At 44.8% G+C, this 24,196-nt stretch overlaps 1 protein-coding gene across 2 annotated transcripts in view; it reads left to right on the forward strand.

Annotated features, from left to right (window-relative positions):
• Nucleotides 1–7,244: 7,244 nt before the first annotated feature.
• Dip2b (disco interacting protein 2 homolog B) overlaps nt 7,245–24,196 on the forward strand; it is a 176,541-nt gene continuing 159,589 nt past the window's right edge. For both annotated transcript variants that reach the window (XM_051189898.1, XM_051189899.1), the window contains exon 1: nt 7,245–7,493. In XM_051189898.1, coding sequence (XP_051045855.1) covers nt 7,394–7,493 — 100 coding nt within the window. In that variant the 5' untranslated portion in view covers nt 7,245–7,393. The remainder of the gene's footprint in view (nt 7,494–24,196) is intronic.

Consider the following 24,196-nt stretch of genomic DNA (forward strand, 5'->3'; position numbering starts at 1 on the left):
GAATTCTCAAAGTCATATTTTGGCATGACACACCTGTGTACCAATTATTCTCATTGGTCAGTGATGAGAGGGAACATTCTGTAGTTTCTATGGCTTTGTCTTGTTACTTGCAGGTGGCCTGTTGGTCACAGATACCAGTAATTTTCAGAACTGTATCCTGGAGACTACAGGGAAGGTTTTGGTCTCCCCTGGAGTTTCTTTTGTGGCCAAACAGTTCCTAGGAACCAAGTATCTAGGAGGCTAGGGGGGATCTGTAGTTTCTTTGTGTTCAGTTTTGGCCCTAGGCTCCGGGAGGCCAGGGGATCTGAACTTTCTTTGTGTCATGTGCTGAGTCAGAGACCTACATGTCTTTTTTTGTAGCCTGTCATGGCTGCCAAAGCAGGGGGCTGAGTGAGAGTCTAGTCCCTTTATTAGTTTACCCCTTTCAATAGCAAGGTGGTCATATCAACTTCCTCAAAAACATGGTTGCAAGGTGGTCATGACAATGTGGTTATAACAACGGGTGGTTATAACAAAGTGGTTGTGGTGATTTGAAAGAAAATGGCCCTCTTAGGGAGTAGCACTATTAGGAGGTATATCCTTGTTGGAGTAGGAGTAGCCTTGTTGGAGGAAGTATGTTACTGTGGGAGTGGGCTTTAAGGTCTCCTATGCTCAAGCTGTGCCCAGTGTGGCACACAGTTCACTTCCTGTATCCTTCTGATCAAAATGTAGAACTCTTAGCTCTTCAATACCCTGCATGCCACCATGCTCCCCATTCTGATGATAATGAACTAAACCTTTGAAACAGTGGTCATAACAAGGTGGTCATGACAAGTTTTTGAAAAAAAAAAAAAAAAAAAGGCATGGTTGCAAGGTGATCATAGCCACCTCATGACACAAAGGCACAGTTGCTGTTTCCTGAAGCAGGCAGTACAGAACCGTTTGTAGTTAAGGTTACAGGTGTGCATAACCCAATCCTTGAGAAACTAAGATTTAATCATAAATGGGAATGAATCTAGTTTGTTTTCTCTATAAGATGTCTTTTAAGACTAAGACAGAGGCAGGCTGATTTAATAAGATTCTCTGTGTTATGGTAAAAGCTTTGCCCCAGCCCCTGGCATCCATATACCCAAAGAGTCTGGAATGTTATGGTGGAAGTTCCACCTAAGTTCTCCTCCCCTCTCTCCCTCCAAACCCTGTTGCATCTCAGAAAGCCTGCCAAATGATGACCCCTCCTATAGAGATGCTCAAGACCACCCTCACACAGTATTTAAACTGCCCACCAGAAAACAGACTCCTGGGTTTTCAGGTCTCTTTCCTGCCTTCTCTCTGGGTGGGGGGCTGGAAGGCCATCCGGGAGTGCTGTATCTATTAAATGTGGGCCTTTCCTTCTCTCTCTTTCTCTCTCTTAAATTTACGATAATATTTTTTATTTAAATTTGAAACAAGCTTGTTTTACATGTCATTCCCAGTTCCCTCCCCCCCCTTATCCCCTAATCCCTATCCCATCCCTTTTCTGCTCCCCAGGGAGGTTGAGGCCTTCCAAGGGGATATTCAAAGTCTGTCATACCATTTGGAACAGGACTTAGGCCCTCCCCCGTGTGTCTAAGCTGAGATAGTATCCCTCTATATGGAATGGTCTCCCAAAGTCCATTTGTATACAAGGGATAAATACTGATCCACAGAGGCCCCATAGACTGCCCAGTCCTCCTAACTAACACTCAAATGTGGGCTTTTTCTAATTCAGTTTGATTTGGTCTGATTTGGATTGCTGCATCAGTAGAGAGGCTTATTGTATAGAAACTTTTCACTCTGAAACTAGAATCCTGGGTGGTTGTGAGCCATCATGTGGGTGCTAGGAGCCCAATGCAAGCTCTCTATGAGAACAAGTACTGTTTACCACTGAGCCACCTCCCTAGGCTCCTTATGTATTTTTTGATACAAGGTTTTCCTCTGTAGCCCAGCTGGCCTGGAACTTGCTGTGTAGCCCAGGTTGGGCTTTATCTTCAGTTCTCCTGCCCTAGCCCTCTATATGTTGGGATTTCAAGCATGCATCACCCTTCCTGGTCTGCAAATCTTTGCAGAGCTAATCAGGTAGTTCTCCTCTGTCCTTAGCTGGGACTCCCCCAGAGTGCAAATCTCCAGTGTGACCTGACTAAAATCCATATCAAGTGGTCAGTTCCCTCCACAAAGCCCCCAGTCTGTGCTACAATTTGATAGACATTTTGCAGCTGTAACTAGTCATTTCATATTTTTCTTACCTGTAATATCCCATTTCCTTCCTTCCTTCCTTCCTTCCTTTTTTTTTTTTCTTTTCTTTTTGGTTTTTTGAAACGGGGTTTCTCTGTATTGCTTTGGAGTCTGTCCTGGAACTAGCTCTGTAGACCAGGCTGGCCTCGAACTCACAGAGATCTGCCTGCCTCTGTCTTCTGAGTGCTGGGAATAAAGGTGTGCACCACCAACACCAACGCCTGGCCCTTTTCTTTTTCTTAAATAACAAACCCAATATTAGATGGGAAGGAGGTTTTGGGTGTAAATAACAAAATATCCAACTGAATGAAATTAAGTTCTGTGTTTTGTTGCTGTTTTGTGGGGTTTTGTTGTGTTTTGTTTTTGTTACTGTTTTGTTACAAGGTCTCACTATGTAGACCAGGCTGGTTTCAAACTTCAGAGATCTACCTGCTTTTGTCTCTCAAGTGCCATTATTAAAGGCATATTCCACCAGGCCCAGCATACTAAATGCAATTTAAGCCTAGTTTCTTTTATCACAAGAAGTTCAAGGGCAAGTGGTTCTAGGATTTGTTGTTTTCCCAGGCCAATTCTGTGGCGTTCAGGTGATGGGTCTCTTTTTCTTTGCTGCTCCTATGTGCCAGCACAAACTGTCTGCTGGTGCAGTATGTAGTAAAGCAGACAGGAAGGAGGCCGCAGGCAGGCAGTTTTTCCTGCACATCTTCCACCAGGGAGGAAATCCTCTTATGCCTGTTGAATAGTTCCCTCCAGAATCACAAAGCTGTAGGCCAGCTGCATGATGAGTGTTTGCGTATTCAACCTCTTTTGTGGCTGGTTTGGTCTGAGAGGAAAGTAGAGCTTTTGAGGATAAAGAGTGTCTCCTGCTTCTGATAATCTACTGCTGGGTAGTAGACCATCACCCTGTGTCCTGTGCTCCTGTGCGCAAGTAACTGGATTTTAGTAAATCACAGGAATTTGGACAAGGAGCCTGGGCCTCAAAAGACTCTCAGGGCCTGGGCTGGAGTTAGGTGAAGTCTTCTTAGGCCTGGGGTAGGGGTTGGGTTAGCTGGCATTGCTACTCGTGGAACCTCATGTGCCTTTCCCTGTGGCTTGGTCTTCTCTCATGTGGCTCACGAAGAGGAGGCAGGGTAGTGTGTGTGTGACTGCTCAGAGAGCTGTGGGAGAGGTCCCTTGGAGAACTAATGAAAGCAGCATTGGCTTCCAGGACTGACTTCCAAGTATTTCACACCAGGGCACCATTGCCACATCCTGTTGGTCAAAGCAGGTACATGTTCAGTCAGATTTCAGATTCAAGAACTCACTATAGTTGTGATTGGCTGAAAGCTCACTGCCACCCTCCTACTTCAGCCTCCTGAGTGGTAGGATTACTGCTGTGGTGCTCTCGGATCTTACTCCTTTGTCTCCTGAATGCTGGGATGTAGCCAGAAGTTTTTGTCCCACCTGGTCCCTGCAGCTGTTCAGTCCCAAATAACAATTTTAAACTGTTTGGCCTGTGACTCAGGCTTCATATTGGCTAGCTCTCTTTTAATTATTAACCCATTTCTATTAAGCTATGTATCTTCATGTGATCTTGGCTTACCAGAGAATGTCCAGATGTCCTATCTTCACAGTAGCTACATGGCTTCTTCTCGAGACTCACTCTCTGTGTTCCTCTTTCCGGAATTTCCTAGTCTGGTAGCCCCGCCTATACTTCCTGCCTGGCTACATCCTGCCTGCCCATTGGCTGAAACAGCTTTATTCATCAACCAATAAGAGAAACATAAAATCACAGCATACAGAAGGACCTCCCCTATCAGTGGGGTTAAAAGCATGTATTACCACTGTCCAGCTTGAAGATTTGTTTTTATTTATAAGTTGATGTTTCTGTCTGGGTGTTCACAGGACATATGGATGCCCATGGAGGCAGAGGAAGCACCAGAGATCCCTTAGAGCTGGAGTTACAGATGTTTGTGAGTTGCTTGATGTGGGCACTAGGATCTAAAGCTAGGCCTTTGAAAGGGCAGCAAGTGCTCTTAACTGATGATCAATCTCTCTAGCCCCCTCACATTTTTTTTTAAGATTTGTATATTCATTTATACAAATATTCATACATGTATGAGTATTTTGCCTGTATATATGTGCACCAGGTACATGCCTGGTCCCTCAGAGGTCAGAAGAGGGCATTGGATCCCTTGGAATAATTGGAGTTACAGAAGGTTCTAAGTTACCACATGGAAGCTGGGAATTAAACCTGAGTCCTCTGGAAGAACAGTGCTCTTAACCGCTGAGCTGTATCTTCTAAATTCCCACCACATTCCTTAAATTTTTTCATATATATATATGTATGTATGTATGTATGTATGTATGCGTGCGTGCGCGCGCGTGTGTGTGCGTGCGTGCATTGAGTGGATGTGCATGTGGAGGTGAGAAGTCAATTTGTGGGAGCTTGTTTTCTCTTCCCACTTGCTGGGTTTGAACTCAAAGTCATCAGGGTTGAGGACAGATGCGAGGGCAGAATTGGGCCATCTTTTCAGCCCTGGCTTTCATTTCCTGATGGAAGGTGTCAATGAATTGGAGATTAGTAAACTGAGGTTGGTGACATGACTCCAGTGGAAAGACACTTCCTCAGTCTCACCTCCTGACCCACATGGTGGCAGAGAACCGATTATTTCCTCATGGGCATTGTGGTGCAAACATACCCTCACAATCAATACATACACACATAAATAGTGACAGGAACAACTGAGCAAACTGGTATGTCTTGGGGCCTGGCTGCTGTGTTATCTAGGCAAGCACTCTGCTACCGAATTACATCTGTAGCCCATATAGTTCAGTTAAAAGGGAATCTCAAAGTCCACTACTAAACAGTCATGACTTCATATTTCCTTCCATCCCTCCATCCCTCCCTCCTTTATGGTAATTTTTTGATAACAGCTCAATATGAAGTCTTGGCTGGCCTGGAACTGAATAAGTAGACCAGCCTGACTTTGAGCTCAGCCTCCCGAGCTGGGATTACAAACAGGAGCCAGCCCTCCCACTTTCTGTCATGCTGGAGATTGATTCCAGGGCTTTCTGTATGCTAGGCAAACAGTCCCCCAGTTCAGCTACACCCTCAGCTCCCATTTTGGAGCAACATGGAAAAAGAGGGAAACACCAGGAGCCTCTCAGACTGTAGGAAGAAAAGATCCCACAGCAGTTGTTTATGTGGCAAAATTTCAATACTATCAACAAAAGGCGAAATTACAGCTCTTCACCTTTCCTCCACCATCGTGCAGCACACGCCTAACTCAGATTCTCGCCATGTCTTCTCACAAGACTTTCAGAATCAAGCAATTCCTGGCCAAGAAACAAAAGCAAAATCGTCCTATTCCTCAGTGGATTCAGATGAAAACCGGTAACAAAATCAGGTACAACCAAGCTGGTCCTGTAAGGAAGGAGTCACACAATAGCAGGCTTGAGAGTTTGTACTGAATCATGGTCAACATGATCTATCTGCCAGATGGATGGAGATCAAGATTATTAACCTGCAGATTTGGTTATGTTTAAATTGGGAATGGTTTGTTCAGTAATAAAAAATATAATATACACTCTACAAAAAATAAAGACTAAATTACAATGTAAAACAAAGATTTCAATAGTTCTTGGTAAGAATACAGCAATGTTCGGGCCTTCCTTATACTAAATTAAAATTAGTACTTTTTTGAACTACATACTAGGTTACATACTAAGGGGGCTAAAAGGATAAAGCAAACACATCCCACCCCCTAATATGGCTGGGACATGTCTTTCATCCCAGAAGGAAGCAGAGAAAATTAGATCTCTGTCACTTTAGAGTTCCAGGACAGCCAAGGCTGCAAAGTTAGATTTATTATTATTATTATTATTTGGATACAGGGTTTCATGGTGTAGCCCTGGCTGGCTGGGAAAGCACTATGTAGACAAGGCTGGCTGGAACTGGCTTGCACCATTGCACCCAACAACATGTCTTTGAATAATTATTTTGGTGTCACCCCTGAGATGCAGTACTCAGGAGGCAGAAGCAAGTGGATCTCTGAGTTTGAGGCCAGCTTGGTCTACAGAGTGAGTTCCAGAACAGCCAGGGCTTCACAGAGAGACCCTGTCTTGAAAAACCTAAAACAAAACACCCCCCAAAACAAACGAAAACCCCCAAACCAAAACAGAACAGCCAGGGCTACACAGGGAAACCCTGTCTCAAAAACAAAACAAACAAATCTTTGTTTATGTGTGAGTATGTGGGTGTCTGCAGAGGTCACAGAAGGCTTCAGGTCCTCTAGCTGAGGTTACAGGCAGTACAAGGGTGCTGGCAATGGGTCCTCTGCAAAAGCAGTGAAAGCAGTGGCTCCTAACAACGGGAACTGTGTCCCCGCTCCCCACTCCCCAACTAAGTGTTTGTTTTTTTCTTTTAATATAAGTCTTTATGAGTCAAGGCAAGATGTAGCAAATTCTACTGTAATCCTTTTTCTTATGTTTAGAGATAGGTCTCATGTAGCCCAGGCTGGAAAGAGCGACTTTGAATCTTCCACCTCTGGAGTGCTTGGAATTTACATGTGTGAGATGCCCATTTTTCTCTTGTTTTAAAAGTTGTAACTATCCAGGCGGGTGATAGCGCATACCTTTAATCCCAGCACTCGGGAGGCAGAAGCAGGCAGATCTCTGAGTTTGAGGCCAGCCTGGTCTACAAAGTTACAGAGAAACCCTGTCTCGAAAAAAAAAATCCAGAAACTGGTGGGTGAAGGACATGGCCTCTGCAGGTCCATTAGGGAAAATGGGGGAAAGGACAAAACAGAGGCATACCGTACCGGAAAAGGGGCTGGAAGAATTAAGGCTAACTCCTGAGAAACTCCTTGTTGAGAGTTTGTGGAAGGTGAGTGCTGTGTCCTGGGCAGGTGCATCCTCTCTCGTCGATTCCTAGGCGACTCCCGAAGCTCGGCGGCAGAGTGCGCTGTAGCCACGACCGTGCTGCGCCTCCGGGGCGGGGCCTGCTCCGGGACGGGGGCGGGACCGCGCGCTCACGTGACCCTAGCTCATGGCGGCGGCGGCAGCGGCAGCGCCGGCGGCTTTCGGCGGCTGGAGCCGGATCCTGTAGCCGGGGTGTGGGCCCGCGTCAGTCCGTCCCTCCTTCGGCCCCCTCTTCGTCTTCCGGAGTGTGGCTGGCGGAGCCGCGATGGCGGAGCGAGGCCTGGAGCCGTCGCCGGCCGCGGTGGCCGCGCTGCCCCCCGAGGTGCGGGCGCAGCTGGCTGAGCTGGAGCTGGAGCTGTCGGAGGGTAGGCGCGCGGCGGGCCGGGCGAGCGGGCCGGGCGAGCGGGCGGCGGCCTGCGGGGAGGCTGGGCCGGCGGTGCTCGCCGCTCCCCACCCGGGAAGCGTGGCTGCGCTTTCATTGTTGTCCCTGTGGGGTGCCCGCAGGACTTGGGGACGGGTCAGCTGGAGACAAAGCTGCGCCCTCCGCCTGACACGACACCTTGCCCCTCTGCCCTGCCTTTCTCCTGAAGGGCCCGCACGTCTGCACCCTCTCTCCTGCCTTCAGAGAGAGACACAGGGGAACGCCGCTGCTGCGTTTCTTCCTGCTCCTCTAACAATGCGAGGTGCCTCGCCAGTGACAGGCGTGAGAAAGGAGCGGGGAGGCCATTGAAGGTCCGAGGTTGGAGGTTGGAGGCAGTGACGCTCACCCAGAGAGACGGCCGAGGCTGTCGCTCTTAGACCATCTCTGTCATGGGGGGTAGCAGGGCTTTTTCTTGGCACCTGTATTCAGGCTGGGTTTCCGCATCTGATCACCTCTTGGAGTCTTTGAAGAGGTGGCTACCGGTTTCATGCAAATCCTGCCCAGCACCCTTTCCTTTGACAATGGATTGGTACTGGGAGGGTTGGGTTTATTTAGATAATTTCAAACATGGACTAAATCTAGGCAGTGTTACTAGAAAAGTCCCTTCGACAACAATGAGAAGCTCAGTGCCGGCCATGGGCATGTGATCAGGCGAATGTGCTGTGGCGATCAGCTCAGCTCTCTGTAAAGTTCCTGTTTTTATCGCAGGCGGCCTCTGAACAAAAGCAGCATTTTCTCGGTGCTGGGTGTCAGTTCCTTGCTGGTGTCCCTGAGTTTCATATTGTTGAATTCCTTGGCAAAGGACTTCACCAGTATTTTTCAAGTGCATTAGAAACTGTTGATTGGGGTGGGGAAAAAAAAAGAATGTGACCAAGTTCCCAGGAGAGTTCGAGTTCTGACTTTTCTTAACTTACGGCATTGCGGGGTTTTCCCCTTTAAAAAAATCACAATGAAAAACCAGGAGTGAATTTGAGTGTTACAAATCTTAAGCAGTTCAAGGAAATAATTAATTTTAATAACACTTTAAGGCTTTCCCAATGTATAGGGTGGTGCTGTTTTCACCTGCACGTAATTACCAACATATTATTTTTCAATTAATCAGTTGGGAAGTGTTTAGGAAGATAGGAATCCTTTGGGCTGGTTGCCCAGTGATAACTTTGGTCAAAATACTCACCAGGTAAAAAAAAAATCAGTTGAAGCAATTTGTTAAAATGTGTTTTCTTTTTCCTTGTCACCCTTTTGTGAAATGTTGTCATTAAGTCTGAAGAATCCCATTAAAATCTTTTACGAAATTTATTTATTCTTTAGTAATAAATTAGCTGTCGTTTTCATTAGCCAGAAAGGGAGGTTTGGCTGGATGTTTGCATGAGGGGGGAGATTAAAAATAGAATCTGATGGCTTTCACCAGGAAAGGGAAGTCCTGGGCGCTCCTCTTGGTGTAGATCTGCCCCACATGATTAGTGTTTACAGCTCTGGGTGTTTCTAGACATCTTTAGAAAGAACTATTTCTAGGATCCACTACTGATTAGCTCGACCTACTCTCTGAGAAAGGTGTGAAAGTCTTAGAAACTGGGACTTGTCAGACTTTAAACATTTCAAGGTCAAGGAAATGGTTTATTTTTCCATGCAGGATGTTTTGATTGGCACATGACTTAGTTTAAATTTATTTCTTAAGGATTTGTACTGCCTTACCCTGCATTTTATTCCTTTGCGCTCTAGAAGGAAATAACAGTTGAGAAACCTTGAGCTTGCAATGTCAGCGTATTGGCCATCTGTCTGTCTTGCTTCAAGTACACAGATGGTTGGTGCTATTCGGAGTTCAAGTGAAGTTAAAATAAAGCAGGGACCCGCAAATCTGTGGTGGTGTTTGTGACATCAGCAGGGGGTCCTCAAATCTGTGGCGGTGTTTGACATCTGCAGCATATTTTGAACTAACCTTTCTGTTAAAAAAAAACATTTTTCTCTATAATTACCATTCTGACAAAAACAAACCTTGTTTTTTTTTTTTTTTTTTTTAAGCCTTTGTGTTTGTCATGATGTGGTACATTCAGTCTTTCCATGCTGTTTTTCTTAGGTTCGGGCTGTAGCTGGCCCTAAAGATGGGGAGAGTCTGAGCAAACTACTGGTAGAGAATTTTCTTTGTGTGCATGTGTTCTGCTGCAGGCTTTGGTTATAGATCAGCTGCTCTGCTGAGATGCAGGTTGGCCTCCTTTGGGCTGTTTGCCGCAGAGGTGTTGCAGAACCTGTGTGATGGGCCAGCTGTTCCTGCTTGCTCACTGTCCTGCATTAACAGCCTGAAAGTGTCTGGAGAACCATTTAGAAACCTAATTTACAAAAGAATTTGGTAGATGAATTGGGTAGGAATCTTAACGTAGTCCCCGTTTTGATATTTTCTCAAGATTGACCTGTGTCATCTATTGACATTACGCTCTGTTGGACTTCACCCCTATGGTGTAATGGGGCTTGGTGAGAATTGTTTGTTTAAATCTGTCTGATCGATCGTCTGTTGTGTAATACTTTTCTTATGCTCTGTCATTTGAGTACCACTAACCTTGATGTGGTAAAACAGGCAGATTTGATCCCCCTCCCCTTTTTGGTTTGATAGAATGGAAAATTTGGACTCAGAAAGATTAAGTATTTTGTTTGAAGTCATATATCTAAGTAGGACCATTATCTCTAGCTGTGATATAGCTATGGGGTCTGAATGATTTAGATGTCTGAGTTGTGATGCACAATAGTTTCCCCCCCTCTAAGACAACACTGCATTTGTGCCACGGTTCTGAATAGCCTTGTTGGTTCTCTAATTCATGGTGTCTGCATGCTGCCCAGCTGCTGTATCCTGTGCCTTCTCTGCAGAGAATACAGAGCTGAGCAGGATGCTGTGCCAGCGTTCAAGGAGCTCTGAGCCTGCTAGAGGACATCTCTTAAAAATGTCAACAAAACGTCACAGAGCCATGTGCAGGGACTGCCTTCTAAGAAGGAGAAAGCTTTCCCATTGCGAAAAGCAGCAGAGAGCTGTAAATACAAGGTTGTATGGTTGGTAGTGAAGCCTGTGATTTGGCCGGTGCTTGCATTGAGGGGAGAAAGGTGTTAGACCAGCGCTGGTGCTGCAGGTTGGAGGGTGAGCAAGTCTCTCCGTGTCTGGGAACAGCCCAGAGACTGGAAAGGTATTTAAGATAAAACAACACTTACCGGAAGGGAGCCTCCCTTTTCTTGTTTGAACACTTCTCTGGGCATGAGCAGGATCCCAGCCCCTGTCCCTACATGTTTCATTCCCTATCTCTGAGTCCACCCTGAAGGAGGAGACAATAGAGGGCACCTTCTTAGGACTTGTAGGAGAGTTGAAAAGGAAAGGGAGATGATGGGCAGACTATATTTTAATCTCAGAAATTGGCAGGCTGACTTTCGCCAGCAGAAAATTTGTAAAGCATTTCTGATTATCTGTAGTGGGGACCCTCCAGATATGTCACTTATTCATGGTGTTGCAGGTTGACACACATGCCAGAGCTACATGAAATAATCTGGAATATAGGTTGTTACTTTTATTTATATTGCTGCATGCTAAGCAAACATTCTACCACTGATTTCTACTCTCACTCAGTCCTATAGACTTTTATTAAATTATATTAATTATTAATTGCATACTGTATAGGCAGTGAGCTCTTGTGTGTGTGTGTGTGTGTGTGTGTGTGTGTCTTTGCTCGAGTACACATGTGCATTTGTGTCATGTTGCATGAATGGAAGTCAGGAGAACTGTGAAATCAGTTTTCTCTCTCTCACTGTACAGGTCCTGAATACTGAACTGAAGTTGTTAGCCTTGTTTGCTGGTTGCCTTCGTGCCATTGGGCCAGTCCCAGTTTCATATTTTAAAAATGCATTTTTTTTTAATTGGCACATTGGGGATTGATTGAGTCAGGGCATCACACATACTAGGTGAGCACTCTGCCATTGTACTGTGTCACCATCACTCAGCTCTGTAGATTTTACTTATTTTCTTTTTGGAAAGAGAGTCTAGGCTGGCTCAGAAGCTACTACACCAGGCCCCCAAAGATTGATTTATTTGCTTTTGAGTAGGTTCTCTATCTCTGTAGCCATGGCTGTCGTGGAACTCACTGTATAGACCAGGCTGGCCTCAAATTCATATAACTCTTCTTGCCTCTGCCTCCCCAGTCCTGGGATTAAAGGTGTGTGCCACCACGCCTGAATTGTTGGCTTGGTTTGTGCCGTTATTACAGTTCTCCATTGATCTCTCATGCCACAGTATGGAATAATGCCTCCTTCTTGTCTGTAGTTGCTTGTAACTCTTTACTGCCAGTTTATATTTTGTCAGTCACATGTTTTCTGACTAATTAAACTGCTTTTCATTTAACATAAACTACAGAAGCCATTTACATTTTCTTTTTAAAAATTATTTATTCTTTTATCCTTTTGTTGTTGTTTTTGAGACAGGATCTCACTATGTAGACCAGGCTAGCCTTGAACTCACAGAGATCTGACTGCTTCTGCCTCCCAAGTTCTGGGACTAAACGCTGTGGCACTATGCCTAGCTTTTCCTCTTCCTCCTTTTTAAAAAATATGTATGAATGTTTTGTCTGCATCATGTCTGTGCACCACACTAGGTGGCTGGTATCCAGAGAGGGTATGAAGTACAGACAGGCGTAAGCTGTCATGTGGTTGCTGGGAATTGAACCCAGGTCCTCTTAACCTCTGAGCCATCTCTCTGATTCATATATTTTCTTTTAAATAAACCCAAATTTCTTATTTTGAGACAGGTTCTTACTGTGTATAGCAGGCTGGTCTGGAACTCTCCATCCTCTTGGATCATCTTCCCATGTGCAGGATTACAGGCATGCATTGCCATGTGTGGCTCATTTCTTTTTTTTCTTACACACACACACACACACACACACACACACACACACACACACACACACACACTTTATGTGCATAAGTGGTCTGCCTGTGTATATGTATGTGCCCCATGTGTGTGCAGTGCCTCTGGAGACAGGAGGAGGGCATTGGACCCCCTTAAAGTACTGACAGTTGTAAGCTGCCATGTGGGTGCTGGTATTGAACCCAGGTATCTATCTATCTATCTATCTATCTATCTATCTATCTATCTATCTATCTATCTTACAGTGTTCTGCCTACAGTCCAGGAGAGGGTGCCAGATCCCATTACAGATGGTTGTGAGCCACCAAGTAGTTGCTGGGAATTGAACCTGGGTTCTCTGGAGGAACAGCCAGTTCTTCCACTGAGCCATCACTCTAGCCCCGAACCCAGGTCTTGTTTAAGAACAGCCAGAGCTTTTGATTTCTGACCCATCTCTTCAGCCCCTTATTTTTATTTTTTATAATTTTGTCTTTTAATTTAATTTTATTATTGTTGTTATTATTTTTGAGACAGGGCCTGGAATTTGCTATGCAGACCAAGCTGGCCTTGAACTTATACAGATCTGCTTGCCTCTGCTTTCTGCGTGCTGGGATTAAAGGGGTGTGCCATCAGAACTGGCTTATTTTTGTTTAATTGTGAGTGTGTATGTATTCACACATGACATAAGTATAGGTGTCCTTGGAGGCCAGAAGAGGTCGTTGGATCCCCTTTGGCTGGAGTTACAGGTGGTTGTTAGTAAGTGATGTGGGTACTGGGAACCAAACTTGGTCTTTTACAAGAATAGTGTGTGCCCTTAATCCCTGAGCTGTCTCTCTAGCCTTCTGCCTTGTTTCTTAATAAGGTTTTAGTAGTGCAATGAATTTTTGCTTGGTTCAATTTGATTTGAAAGGGAAAAAAAATCAAGTCTCTAGCTTGATGACTTGATCTTGGCATGAGTTAGGGTTGTATAGTCATTTGAGTAACATGTGCTGATGGCTGGTAGGTATCTTAGTGAGCTGTGTGACCTTGGACAAACTGCCTAATTCTCCTCTTTGGGTTTCTACTATCCATACAAAAAGACTGGCTCCCTTATTAGAACTGTAAGGAAGTTTAATATATGATGGGTATAATATGGCATGTAGGGGCATTTACATGTGTTAACCTTTATTTGCCCTGATGGTGAATACATTCACAGTGACTTGGTTGTTTCTAATACTTTGTACTAGTGAACAGAATAGGGTCCTTTGTGAAGTGATGAATGGAATCAGCTTGTGGAGATTTTTTTTTTCCAGCAGGGCTCTGCTCTACCATGAGCTGTTCTGTTGACAGCCTAGATCGTTGGTGTAAGGCATGCCGGTTCCTGTGGCTGACTGACTGGAGCAGAAGAGCTGTTGGTTTGTTTCAGGTGGACAGCTGCCATATGTATGATATACCTGTAGGGTCAGACACATGACTTGAGCGTGAGTGTGGTTTTTGAGGCTCAGGCTTCTGTAGCCATGGGAGGCCACTGTGGGTGCTTCAGCCCTTCAGCAGACCAAACCTAAACTCTCCATTTGTGCCCAGTGAGCACCTTCTTTTGTTTCTTCATTTATTTTCTGGCATCTCCTTTGAGTTGACATGTAGCCTGTAGTACAGGCCGGGCTGACCTTCCCTCTAGGATGACCTTTGATCTTTTTTGAAGCTAGAGCTTTCATTTGAAGCCTTTGCTAAGTCCAAGGTTTTGACAATCATTGTCTTTGCGTTAGAAGTTTCCTAAAGGAACAGATAAACTTGCATGTTGCTTACCTTGGGGTCAGTGCTAATGCTTCTGAACACAGCAGTAGCCATTTTATTGTTGTTGATTCCTGTGTTTATGGTGAATGGAGTGCTGTGTGGTGTAGATGTGCTTTTTTAAAGACAGGTTCTCGCTATGTAGTGATGACTGCCCTGAATTCTGACATTGTAGACTAGGCTGGCCTCAAACTCAGGATCCACCAGCCTCTGCCTCCTGAGTGTAGACTTGTTTTTTGTTTGTTTTGTTTCTTATGTGATGCCTGTATGTATGGATGTGTACCATGGAGGACAGAAGAGGGTTTTGGATCTCTGGAACTGGAGTTAGGATGGTTGTGAGCCATCTTGTGGGTGCTGGGAATTGAACCCAGGTCCTCTGCAAGAGCAAACACTGCTCTTAACTCCTGAGCTATCTTCCAGTTCCTGTTCTTAGTCCCTTTCCCGTATTTTCCAGAAGAACAAACTACTCCCTCCCTGTTGTCAAGTGCACACCTTTACTGCATTCTCGGTGCCACCCACCCATTGATCCTTCTCTGTGGAATCTTGGGACCTGTCTTTAGTATTTTTTCATTCCTAACTAACCCTTTTACCTTTTTTCTTTTTTGTTCGGTTTCTCATGTAACTTCTTGACTCTTGGTCCCTTCTCTTCAGTATTTACAATTGTTCAGTTTTTTTATGGGGAAGATTGGAGAAAGCACAACAAACCCTCCCCAGATTTTTGCATGGGTATCTGCTTGCTGTCACCTGTCAGCATTCTCCTGTGTCTAGAGTGGAGAGGATACCAACTGTGTCTCCTATTGTGCCCTTGCTCACTGCTTAGTCTGCTGTGTCTGCCTCATCAAGCCAGTGAAACAGCTGTTTCCATGGCTACTAGTCAGTTTGGTTTAGACTGAGTACTTCTAGATCTCTCTTTGTAGCACTGGACACAGCCCTTTGCTGCTGTTTTTACTGTTTTTATCTTTTTGAGTCGGGTCTCTATAGCCCAGGGTAGCTTTGAACCTGTCTTTTTGCCTTGGCCTCCTGAATGCTGGGATTACAAGTGTGAATACCATACCTGGCTGTGTGGATCATGATCTCAGTGACATTTTCTCTTTTCTTAACTTGATGGCATGATTTCCTTCTGGGTCCCAGGCTGTTCTCATGATTGGTCCCGGCTTCTTACTCCATCTTTCTTCTGATGCAGGTTTCTTCAGTAACTTATCATTATTGTCATCTTACTTACATATACTAACAGAACAGACTCACCCATGCCCAGGCTTCAGCTGTCAGTGGTCCTCAATTGACTCCCAGCACTGAGGTCCTCTGCTGTGAGTCCACCACTGGTGTGTGTCCTTCTAGACACTGTATTTAGCAAATCCAAAGCTTCTTCCTGTCCTAACTCCCCCTCTACATCTAGTTCCTCTTTCCAAAGATGATTATTTCAGAATGCCTACTTCCTGTCTGTAATAGTTAATCTCCACTATAAACTTGTGTCTTAGTGAGGGTTTCTATTGCTGTGAAGAGACACCATGACCATAGCAACTCTTCTAAAGGAATGAGGTGCCAGTTTACTGTTTCAGAGGTTTAGTCCATTATCATCATGCTGGGGAGCATGGAGGCATGCAGGAGACATGGGTGCTAGAGAAGTAGCTGAGAGTCTTACTTCTTGCAAGCAACAAGAAGTTGTCTCGAGCTGGGTGGTGGTGGCTCATGCACTTAATCCCAGTACTGATGAGGCAGAGGCAGGTGGATCTCTGTGAGTTCAAGGTCAGCTTGGTCTACAAAGGGAGTTCCAGGACAGGCTTCAAGGCTACATATAGAGAAACCCTGTCTTGAAACCCCCCCCCCCAAAAAAAAAAAAGTCGACAGAGTGTCAGTCACATTGAGAGAAGCTTAAGCAAAAGAGACCTCAAAGCCTGCCTCCACGGAGACACACTTCCTCCAACAAGGCCACATCCACTTCAACAAGGCTAGACCTCCTAATAGTACCATTCCCTATGAGTTTATGGGGGTCAGTTACATTCAAACTACCACAACTTGAGACAAAGAAACATCAGTGCATTAATGAGATTGATGGGCTGTTGGTCGTATTCAAAGGTATCCAGAGAGAATTACTGAGGGCAAAGTAGGAAGATGGGTTTCAGTGTGGGTAGCACATCTCACAGGCTGGGGTCCTGGACTGGATAAAAATGGAGGAAAGAGAGGAAACAAACATACCCAACTTCACATGTCTTTCTTTGCTGTTCAGTCTGCTGAGATGTGAACAAGAGGTTGTCTGGTGCCACATGCTTTCTGTGTCATGATGGACTGTGCCCCCTGAACTGTGAGCTAAATAAATCCTTCTCTTAAGTTGCTTCTATCAGGTGTTTTGCCATAGCAACAAGACAGTAATTAATGCATCTCTAAGATCATTCTTGATGCTATAACAGAATTCTGTAGACTGGATGATAGGTACATAGTAGATATTGATTGCTATTCCCAACTCAAGAAGCCGGAGTTGAGGTAGGCAGCACATTCATTCTTGTGAGGGCTGTGCTTTGTGTCAGAGATAACTGCCTTCTAGCTCTGTCCCCAAAGTAGGAGGGAACAGGCTTTCCTGAAGCCTGTGTGTAAGAATGGGCATTACTCCTGTTCATGACTGCTCTGCTCTCATGACCTAATGAAAGCCCTGCCTCCTACCACGGCTAGTTTAAAATCAGGCTTCCGATGGACCCGAGCTGTGTTGGTTCTTCCCATCTGATGCGTTCTACTGCTAGTCTCCCTAGCCCACCCTTCTCTATCCTGTTGTGATTATTTTGAAATAAACCAAATACTCTTCTTCTTCTTCTTCTTCTTCTTCTTCTTCTTCTTCTTCTTCTTCTTCTTCTTCTTCTTCTTCTTCTCCTCCTTCTTCTTCTTCTTCTTCTTCGTCTTCGTCTTCAAAAAGTTTTATTGGCTTCTTCCATGTGCAGGATAAAACCCAAGTGTCATCTCTGTGTACTAAGTTGGTCTTCCTTTCCTCATTTCCTGCTCCTTCTGTATTCTCACTACTTTTCAGCCACACTGGGTGACTTTGTGGACATGTTCTGTTTTCTCACTGGAAGGCCTTGGTTCATGCTCACATTCTTTAGACGCCCTTTCTGGCTTACCCTTCTGCTTCTCTTCCAGGTTAACTTCTGCTCCACTTAATCCTATGAGCAGCTATTCTATCCTAAGTTCTCTAGTTTAGAGCTCTGTGTGGGTGTAATCACGTCAGAGTGCTCAGCCTGTACTAGGCCCCCTGTGTTTGCACTTTATAACTTCAGCTACTGGCGAGTAGCCCCATCACAACTGGTGAGTAACTCCTATCATGACTGGTGAGTAGCCCCATCATGATGGGGTAGAACTGAGCTAGCAAAAGCACTTGTGAGTGGAATGGGATATGCTGTGTAGCCCATACCTGTGGTCACACATCCACGATCTTTCACTTATCCTCTGGGAATAAAGTAACAGTCCCCCCCCCCATTTATTTATTTTATGAGTATGAATGTTTGCTTGTGTGTAGTTATGTGCATCACATATATGCTGTGCTGACAGAGGTCAAATGAAGGTGTCAGATCCTCTGGGACTGGTGTAAGAGATGGTTGCAACTGATTATGAGCTACCATGTGGGTGCTGGGAATTGAACCCAGGTCCTCTTGAAGAGCAGCTAGTGCTCTTAACTATTGAGCCATCTCCCTAGTCCCTATCTTTACATATTTCTATTTATTTATTGTTTTTGAGATAGGACCTCGCTTTGTAGTTATGGCTGGCCAGGAATTTAAGAGAGATTCACCTACTTCTGCCTCCCAAGGGCTGGGATTATAGGCATATGCTACCCTGCTGGTTGCAAATAGCATCTCTATTGCATAATAAATGCCATAAGCGTGTGTGTACCAAAAGGAAACACAGACACTTTGAGGTGCTTGGGTGAAGGACATTGGTGGCCCTGTATTATGGGAAATGGTGCCATTGGGGCTCAGTAGAAGTTTGTGGACAGATGGCTAGGGGAGGAGGAGACTAGATTTGTGACTCAGAATTATGATGATGTTTGTGAGTAGAGTTCAGTCTGTCCCGTGTGTCTCTATATATGGGCAAGACTGAAGGTATGGCTGGGGTGGGGCCACCTTGTGGACCATGTATTCTCAGCAGGATACAGGTGGTCATGGCTTCTTATTGGGGATCTGTGTTGATGGACTACAGATACTCAATTACTATTTTAATAAACACTTGAAACCCTAAGATAAAGGGCTAGGGCGGGGGATGGCTCAGGAGTTTAGCATCAAACATGAGGACTAGCATTTTCACCATAGAGCCTGCTAAATACTGGGTGGATGTGACAGCCCAATCCAGCCTCAGAAAGCAAAGATGGGGATCCCTAGACCAAGCTGGCTAGTGAAAGTAGCAGTAGTAGCATCAGTGAGCTCTGGGTTTGATTGAGAGACCCTGCCTCGTTGAATAAAGAAGGTGATAGACACTACCAGCTGAGGATGATTCCCAACATCAAGTCTACTCACATGCATGTGCAGCCTTACATATGGGTGTCAAACACATTCAAAAATGAGTACCTACACACACATGCATGTTACACATACAAACAAGCTGGAAGAAAAAAAAAAGAAATCTAAGATAAAACGAAACCCTAATGTTGAGGGTTATAATGAATACAGCTTGCTTTAGTGGCTGGCCACTTTGAGTGTGCCATACCAGTTAGTCCTGTATTCCTTTTTTTCTGAGGAAAGCATTAAAGGCCGTCCTTGTGTTTCCCTAGAGAGAGATAATTCTAGGCTCCTATGTCACACAATAAAGGGCAACACTCACAGAGAATATGTACGAAGTGGCCCTAACTGGTGAAGACTGGGGCCAGAGAACAACAGCACAGAAGACTCACCAAGAGATTAGGGAAGGTGGAGTGGAAACAGGTAATTAAGGGGGCAGAAAGCAGGAGGGCTGCAGATAGGAGAGTTGGTAGGGGAATCTAGTAGAATACTAGGCTCTGAGGCTTCTTGAGAAATAGCTAGCCTTTCTGGCCCTATTCCTAATGTGGGGAAGGGGCAGAGGGGAGACCGAGTCACACTCACTGAATGTGAGGCACATAGCTGAAGGTCTATAGCAGCATAGGCTCTGTGGGTTTGGATGCTTCAGGAAGGCCTGTCCTTCCTGACCTGCTGGTGCGCTCAGTCCTCCTCAGGATGCCCTTCCATAATGGGTGTAATGGTGGTTATCCTAGGAGAGCTTGTGGAGCAGGAAACACCAACATTGGGAGGTGCAGAAAAGAAAAGAAGGTGGCCCGTGAGAGAAGGGCAGAGCAGTAGAGGATTTCTTCAAGAGCGAAGGAGACCCTTATGGTGGCTTTTGCCTGAGCTTTTTTTAATTATTATTTATTTTTTATTTTTTTATTATATTTTATTTTATATAACAAAGTCCAATTAAATGAAAACAAACATTTATACACAATATTTGGGAATTTGGGCGTCGTTCTTTACAAACTACTTCCTGCTGGTAAGGGGCGCTGTCATGGGGGGGCCTGAGCTTTTTTTGTTGTTGTTTGTTTTGTTTCTTTTCTGGGAGACAGGATCTCACTGTGTAGCTCTGGTTGGCCTGTTGCTCCCTTTATAATCTAAGCTGGCTCAAACTCAATGCAGTCTTCATGTTGGAATTACAGGCAGTTTTAGTGGCCCTGGTAACAGGGATTGTGTATGGGAGACTGCATCATGTTGGGTTCCTCTTGGTGAAGCATGCAAAGCAGAGAGAAGTGGAGATGGAGGCAGGCAGGGTCCTAGCCTGGTTGTGAGGAGATCCAATAGTAGCTTGCTTGTCCATGTGTCTGACTCCATTAGAAAGAATGTTGCAGGACCCTTGTCCCAACCACCACAAGGACAGAAAGAACTTCTGGCACAGTAGGCACTGGCACATTTCTGATGTCCAGACAGGAAAACCCGAGCATGCTAGATCTGGGGTAGAGGTGTTTGGGGACTTGGAGAAGGAACATGGTCCCCTTGACTCAGTAAAGTGGAGATTCCCCGAGACTGCTGGAGTCAGGGAAAGAAGACAGGACAGGAAAAGGTAGATAGGTAAACGTGGTAGAGGAGGAAGTCCAGAGGCCTTGAGAGTACTATGAAAATCAAAGAATAAAGAATGAGTTTAGGTATTTTTTGGGAAAAGCTTTGTGAAGATATTAAAAACAAAAAGACAGCAACAAACAAAGCATCTAAAACCAGAAACAAGCCAACCCTTCTTAAGTGGCTGCACTCAGGAGGCCTGAACAAGGCGACACTTAGAGACATAAGGGTAGCTGAGGTAAGGCTGTGCCAGATGGGATGAGTAAGAGTAGGTGAGACAAGAGGCTGTATGTAGTCTCAGACCTGCAGGTTGGGTGTGGCTGTGATCTATGGAGGTAGTCAGCACACCTGTGTGCATACTGGCTCAATCTGCCCCACAAGCAGCAGAGACCTGAGACGTCCTTGGCTTTTTAGGAAGTTGGGGGGAGAGGGGAGTACAGTGGCTCACTGTCCTTCCTTGAGAAAACCAACAGAAACCTGAGCTCTGAGGGAAGTCACCTCAGCAGCTCCTTGGGTCATCATCAGGTTCTTTGTTGTGATTGACTCATTCAACAGGAAATGACTTCCCAAGTGTAGCAAACCTGTTTCTCAGATAATGTAGAAGTAATAGTAAGAGTCAGAAAGAGGATGTGTGCTGTCACTGGGAGTCATAAGAGATGTGACTTCGTCTGTTTATCAGGTTTATCTACAAACTGGGGAATGTTACACTTTTTACTTGTTTACAGTGCTCTATTTTAGTATGCCAAGCGAAACATCTCAGGATCTTTCTGGAAAGGAAAAGAGTAGGAAGGACTGGTTTATAGTCTTTTAGACTTGGGTTGAAATGAAATAACCCAACCAAGTTGTTTGTTTTTCTTTTTCTCTCATTGGATTGATTAGTATTGGAGACAGACTTCTGAGAAGTAAACTCCATAAGGCAGTACAGCACGAGCTGAGGCTCTTCTCATCTTTCGAGCAGGCTCCGAAGGACATTTCCTTCAGACAGAAGTGAAATCAGAATTTACTAAGATAACAATTGGAACTTGGCATTGTCATAATTTGTGTCAGTCCATAAGGGTGGTAGAAAACGGTCTCCACCTCCCTAGAAGTTAAGCTTTAGCTCTTAGCTAAGCGGCAGCACAGTCAGCACTCATTTTGCAGAAGAAGAAATGACTTCATCAGCACTTTGAGGAAAACTTGGGCAACAAGTCATGTGGTCACTTTGGCATCGAAAAGCTGAGAACCCATTTCTCATTTTCACAGAAAACTAAGTTATAGCTAGATCCATATTTTACTGAGATTTATAATCTGTTTATATCTAGAAATTATCTTTCAATAGTTTTGAATCTGGACTGGAGAGATAATGGCTCAGTTGCTCTTCAGAGGACCTAGCTTTGATTCCCAGCACCCACAGGGTGGCTCACAACCACCTGTAACTGCATTCCCACCCAGCACACACAAGGTCCTCCACCATTGAGCTACACTCCCACTTTTATACTTCAGAGAAATTGATGGTTTGATGTGTTAATCAGTAACATTGAGGGGGAGACAGACAGGACAGACATCCAATAGCATGTGTGTAGAATGAAGGTTTTATTTCCATAGTGGAGGGCAGTGGGTGAGATCATTTGAAGAGAGGAGGGTGAACATTTAGGACAGAAAATGGGAAGACTCCAGCCAACAGATGAGTTTCTGGGAAGTGCAGGATGAAGCAGGTGCTAGCCTCAAGGTTTGTCTTCTCCTGCTTGGGAATAGCTCTTGGGGAAAGGACTCCTGAGGTGCTGGAGTAGGCACAGAAGTATCATTCAGGTGGGTGGTGTGGTGCTTTGGTGGAGAGAGATACTTAGATTCGAAACTGTAGAGAAACTGGGAGAATGAGATGGGGAGCAGATTGCATTGTCACTCCCCTGGCTGAGTATGAGGCTGTGATGGGGGCTCCATCCTGAGGAGACAATGGGTGTAGGCTTCTGTCTGAATGGAGAGCAAAGGCAATCAGGTCCAAGGGCAGTGTGATCATTATGGGAAGGTACTGAGGTGTAGTAGGGGAGAGAGGCTGGGTAAAGAAATGCTGGAGTTGGCTGAGGAAACTGGGATAGTTACTGACTGGATCACTAGGTGAAGGGCAGTGGCCTTGGCCAGAGAAGGCTGCTCACCCTGAGTTAAGAGCACTCTGGGGATGAAGTTGGTATGGAAGTTAGCAAAGTGGAGGTGAGAGGGATGAGGGTTTGAGGAGGGTTCAGAGTTAGAAGCTTCATTGCTGTGGCCAGCCCGCTCAGTCAGTATGATCAGCATGGATTTGGAGACCACATGGCATCAAGGATGTCATACAGGTTGGTGTGGTGAGTTTTGATGTCAGACCTCTGGGCCTGGGAGAAGAGTCAGGCTATTAATGGGAATGTACCCAAGACTATGGTCAGACCCACAGTATTATTGAACTCAACCTCACAGACTAGTGTGGCCATCACTACACATGCCTGTGTCACTGTCTTTGTGTGCACATGTGTGTGAAGCAGAGATAAAATCATTTTATTTTAGGGCTATTGAGGTGTAAATGAGGCAAGAAAATGCTTGTAAGAACACTGTATCTTCTTTTTTTTCTTCTTTTTCTTTTCATAAAAAGGCATAGGAACAGTTGGAGAAACTCAAAAGTGTGAAGTAGGAAATAACCCTCTATCAACCTCCATCCTCCATTCACAAGTCCACAAATGTCACCATTTTCTAAATCTTTTTTGTAGTTTTGATAAATAATAGAATAAATTAATAAAAAAATATTGTAGGAGTTAGGTGTGCTGGCCCATGTTTTAATCCCAGCACTGGGGAGGCAGAGGCAGGTGCTCTCTGATTTCAGAATTGGCCTGGTCTACATAGTAAGCTTATGCTAGCCAGGACTGTATAATATAAACACACACACACACACACACACACACACACACACACACACACACACACACGTTGTAGCAACTTTAGGAGGTATCTTTTGATTCCCTGTTAGGAACATGAGAATTAATCCTACGTGTACTCCCCCACCCAAGTTTTTGCAATTCTATTAATTGTGTTTTTCCTAGTGACTTTTTAGAAAGGATTTATTATTTATTCTTATTTATGTGTTTGTATGTGTATGTGTACCACAAATACATCCATGGAGGCCAGAGAGTGTTGGATCCTCTGGAACTGGAATTACAGGCAGTTGTGAGCTCCCTGATGTGGGTCCTTTGGAAGAGCAATAAGTGCTATTAACCACTGAGCCTTCTCCATTCTCTACCTCTGTTTGTTTTTCCTTTGTCTCTTTGAGGGATCTCGATATCCTATCCAGTACTGGGATATGGGTATGTTCCACCACTCCTAGCTTTAACGATGATAGCTCTTGTTGTTCCCTTTGCTGAGGTTGGACCCAGGGCCTTGCACAGCTCAGCAAATGCTCTGCCACTTTGTCACATCCTAGCCCTGGCACTCATCACTTCTGACCTGTGTTATTGTTCTTATGTCATCAAAGGAAACAATGTTTATTTTGTGTGTTAATTAGTCCTGATGCTATATGTGCAAATTATGCTTAAATGTTTAGACTCTATAGCTTTTGTATTGTCAGTATTAAGTAAATATTGCTTTGGAACCCAGAACTACTGCTTGGTTTATAGAAAAAAGAAGTATAATCTCTATCACCCAAACCTCTGACTTCAAGGTCTGTTAACTCTTTTCTTTGTAGATCTTATTCAACTGATGATGTTTCCTATAGTTAAATTGTTACATTCTTTTGTGTGTGTGTGTGTGTGTGTGTGTGTGTGTGTGTATTTCTGGAAATGGGATTAAAGACATACATCACCCTTTAGGGCCCATAGGCTTTTATCTGTCCTTATACTATGTGTAGCCTTCAACCTGATTTTTTGGGGGGGTGTTTTTTGAAACAGGGACTCTCTACATAGCCCTGGTTGTCCTTGACCTCCCTAGGCTGGCCTGCTTCTGCCTTCCCGGTGGTGGGGTTAATGGTGTG

Source organism: Phodopus roborovskii, unplaced genomic scaffold (assembly GCF_943737965.1).
Source record: "Phodopus roborovskii unplaced genomic scaffold, PHOROB, whole genome shotgun sequence".
NCBI classification, from domain to species: Eukaryota; Metazoa; Chordata; class Mammalia; order Rodentia; family Cricetidae; genus Phodopus; species Phodopus roborovskii.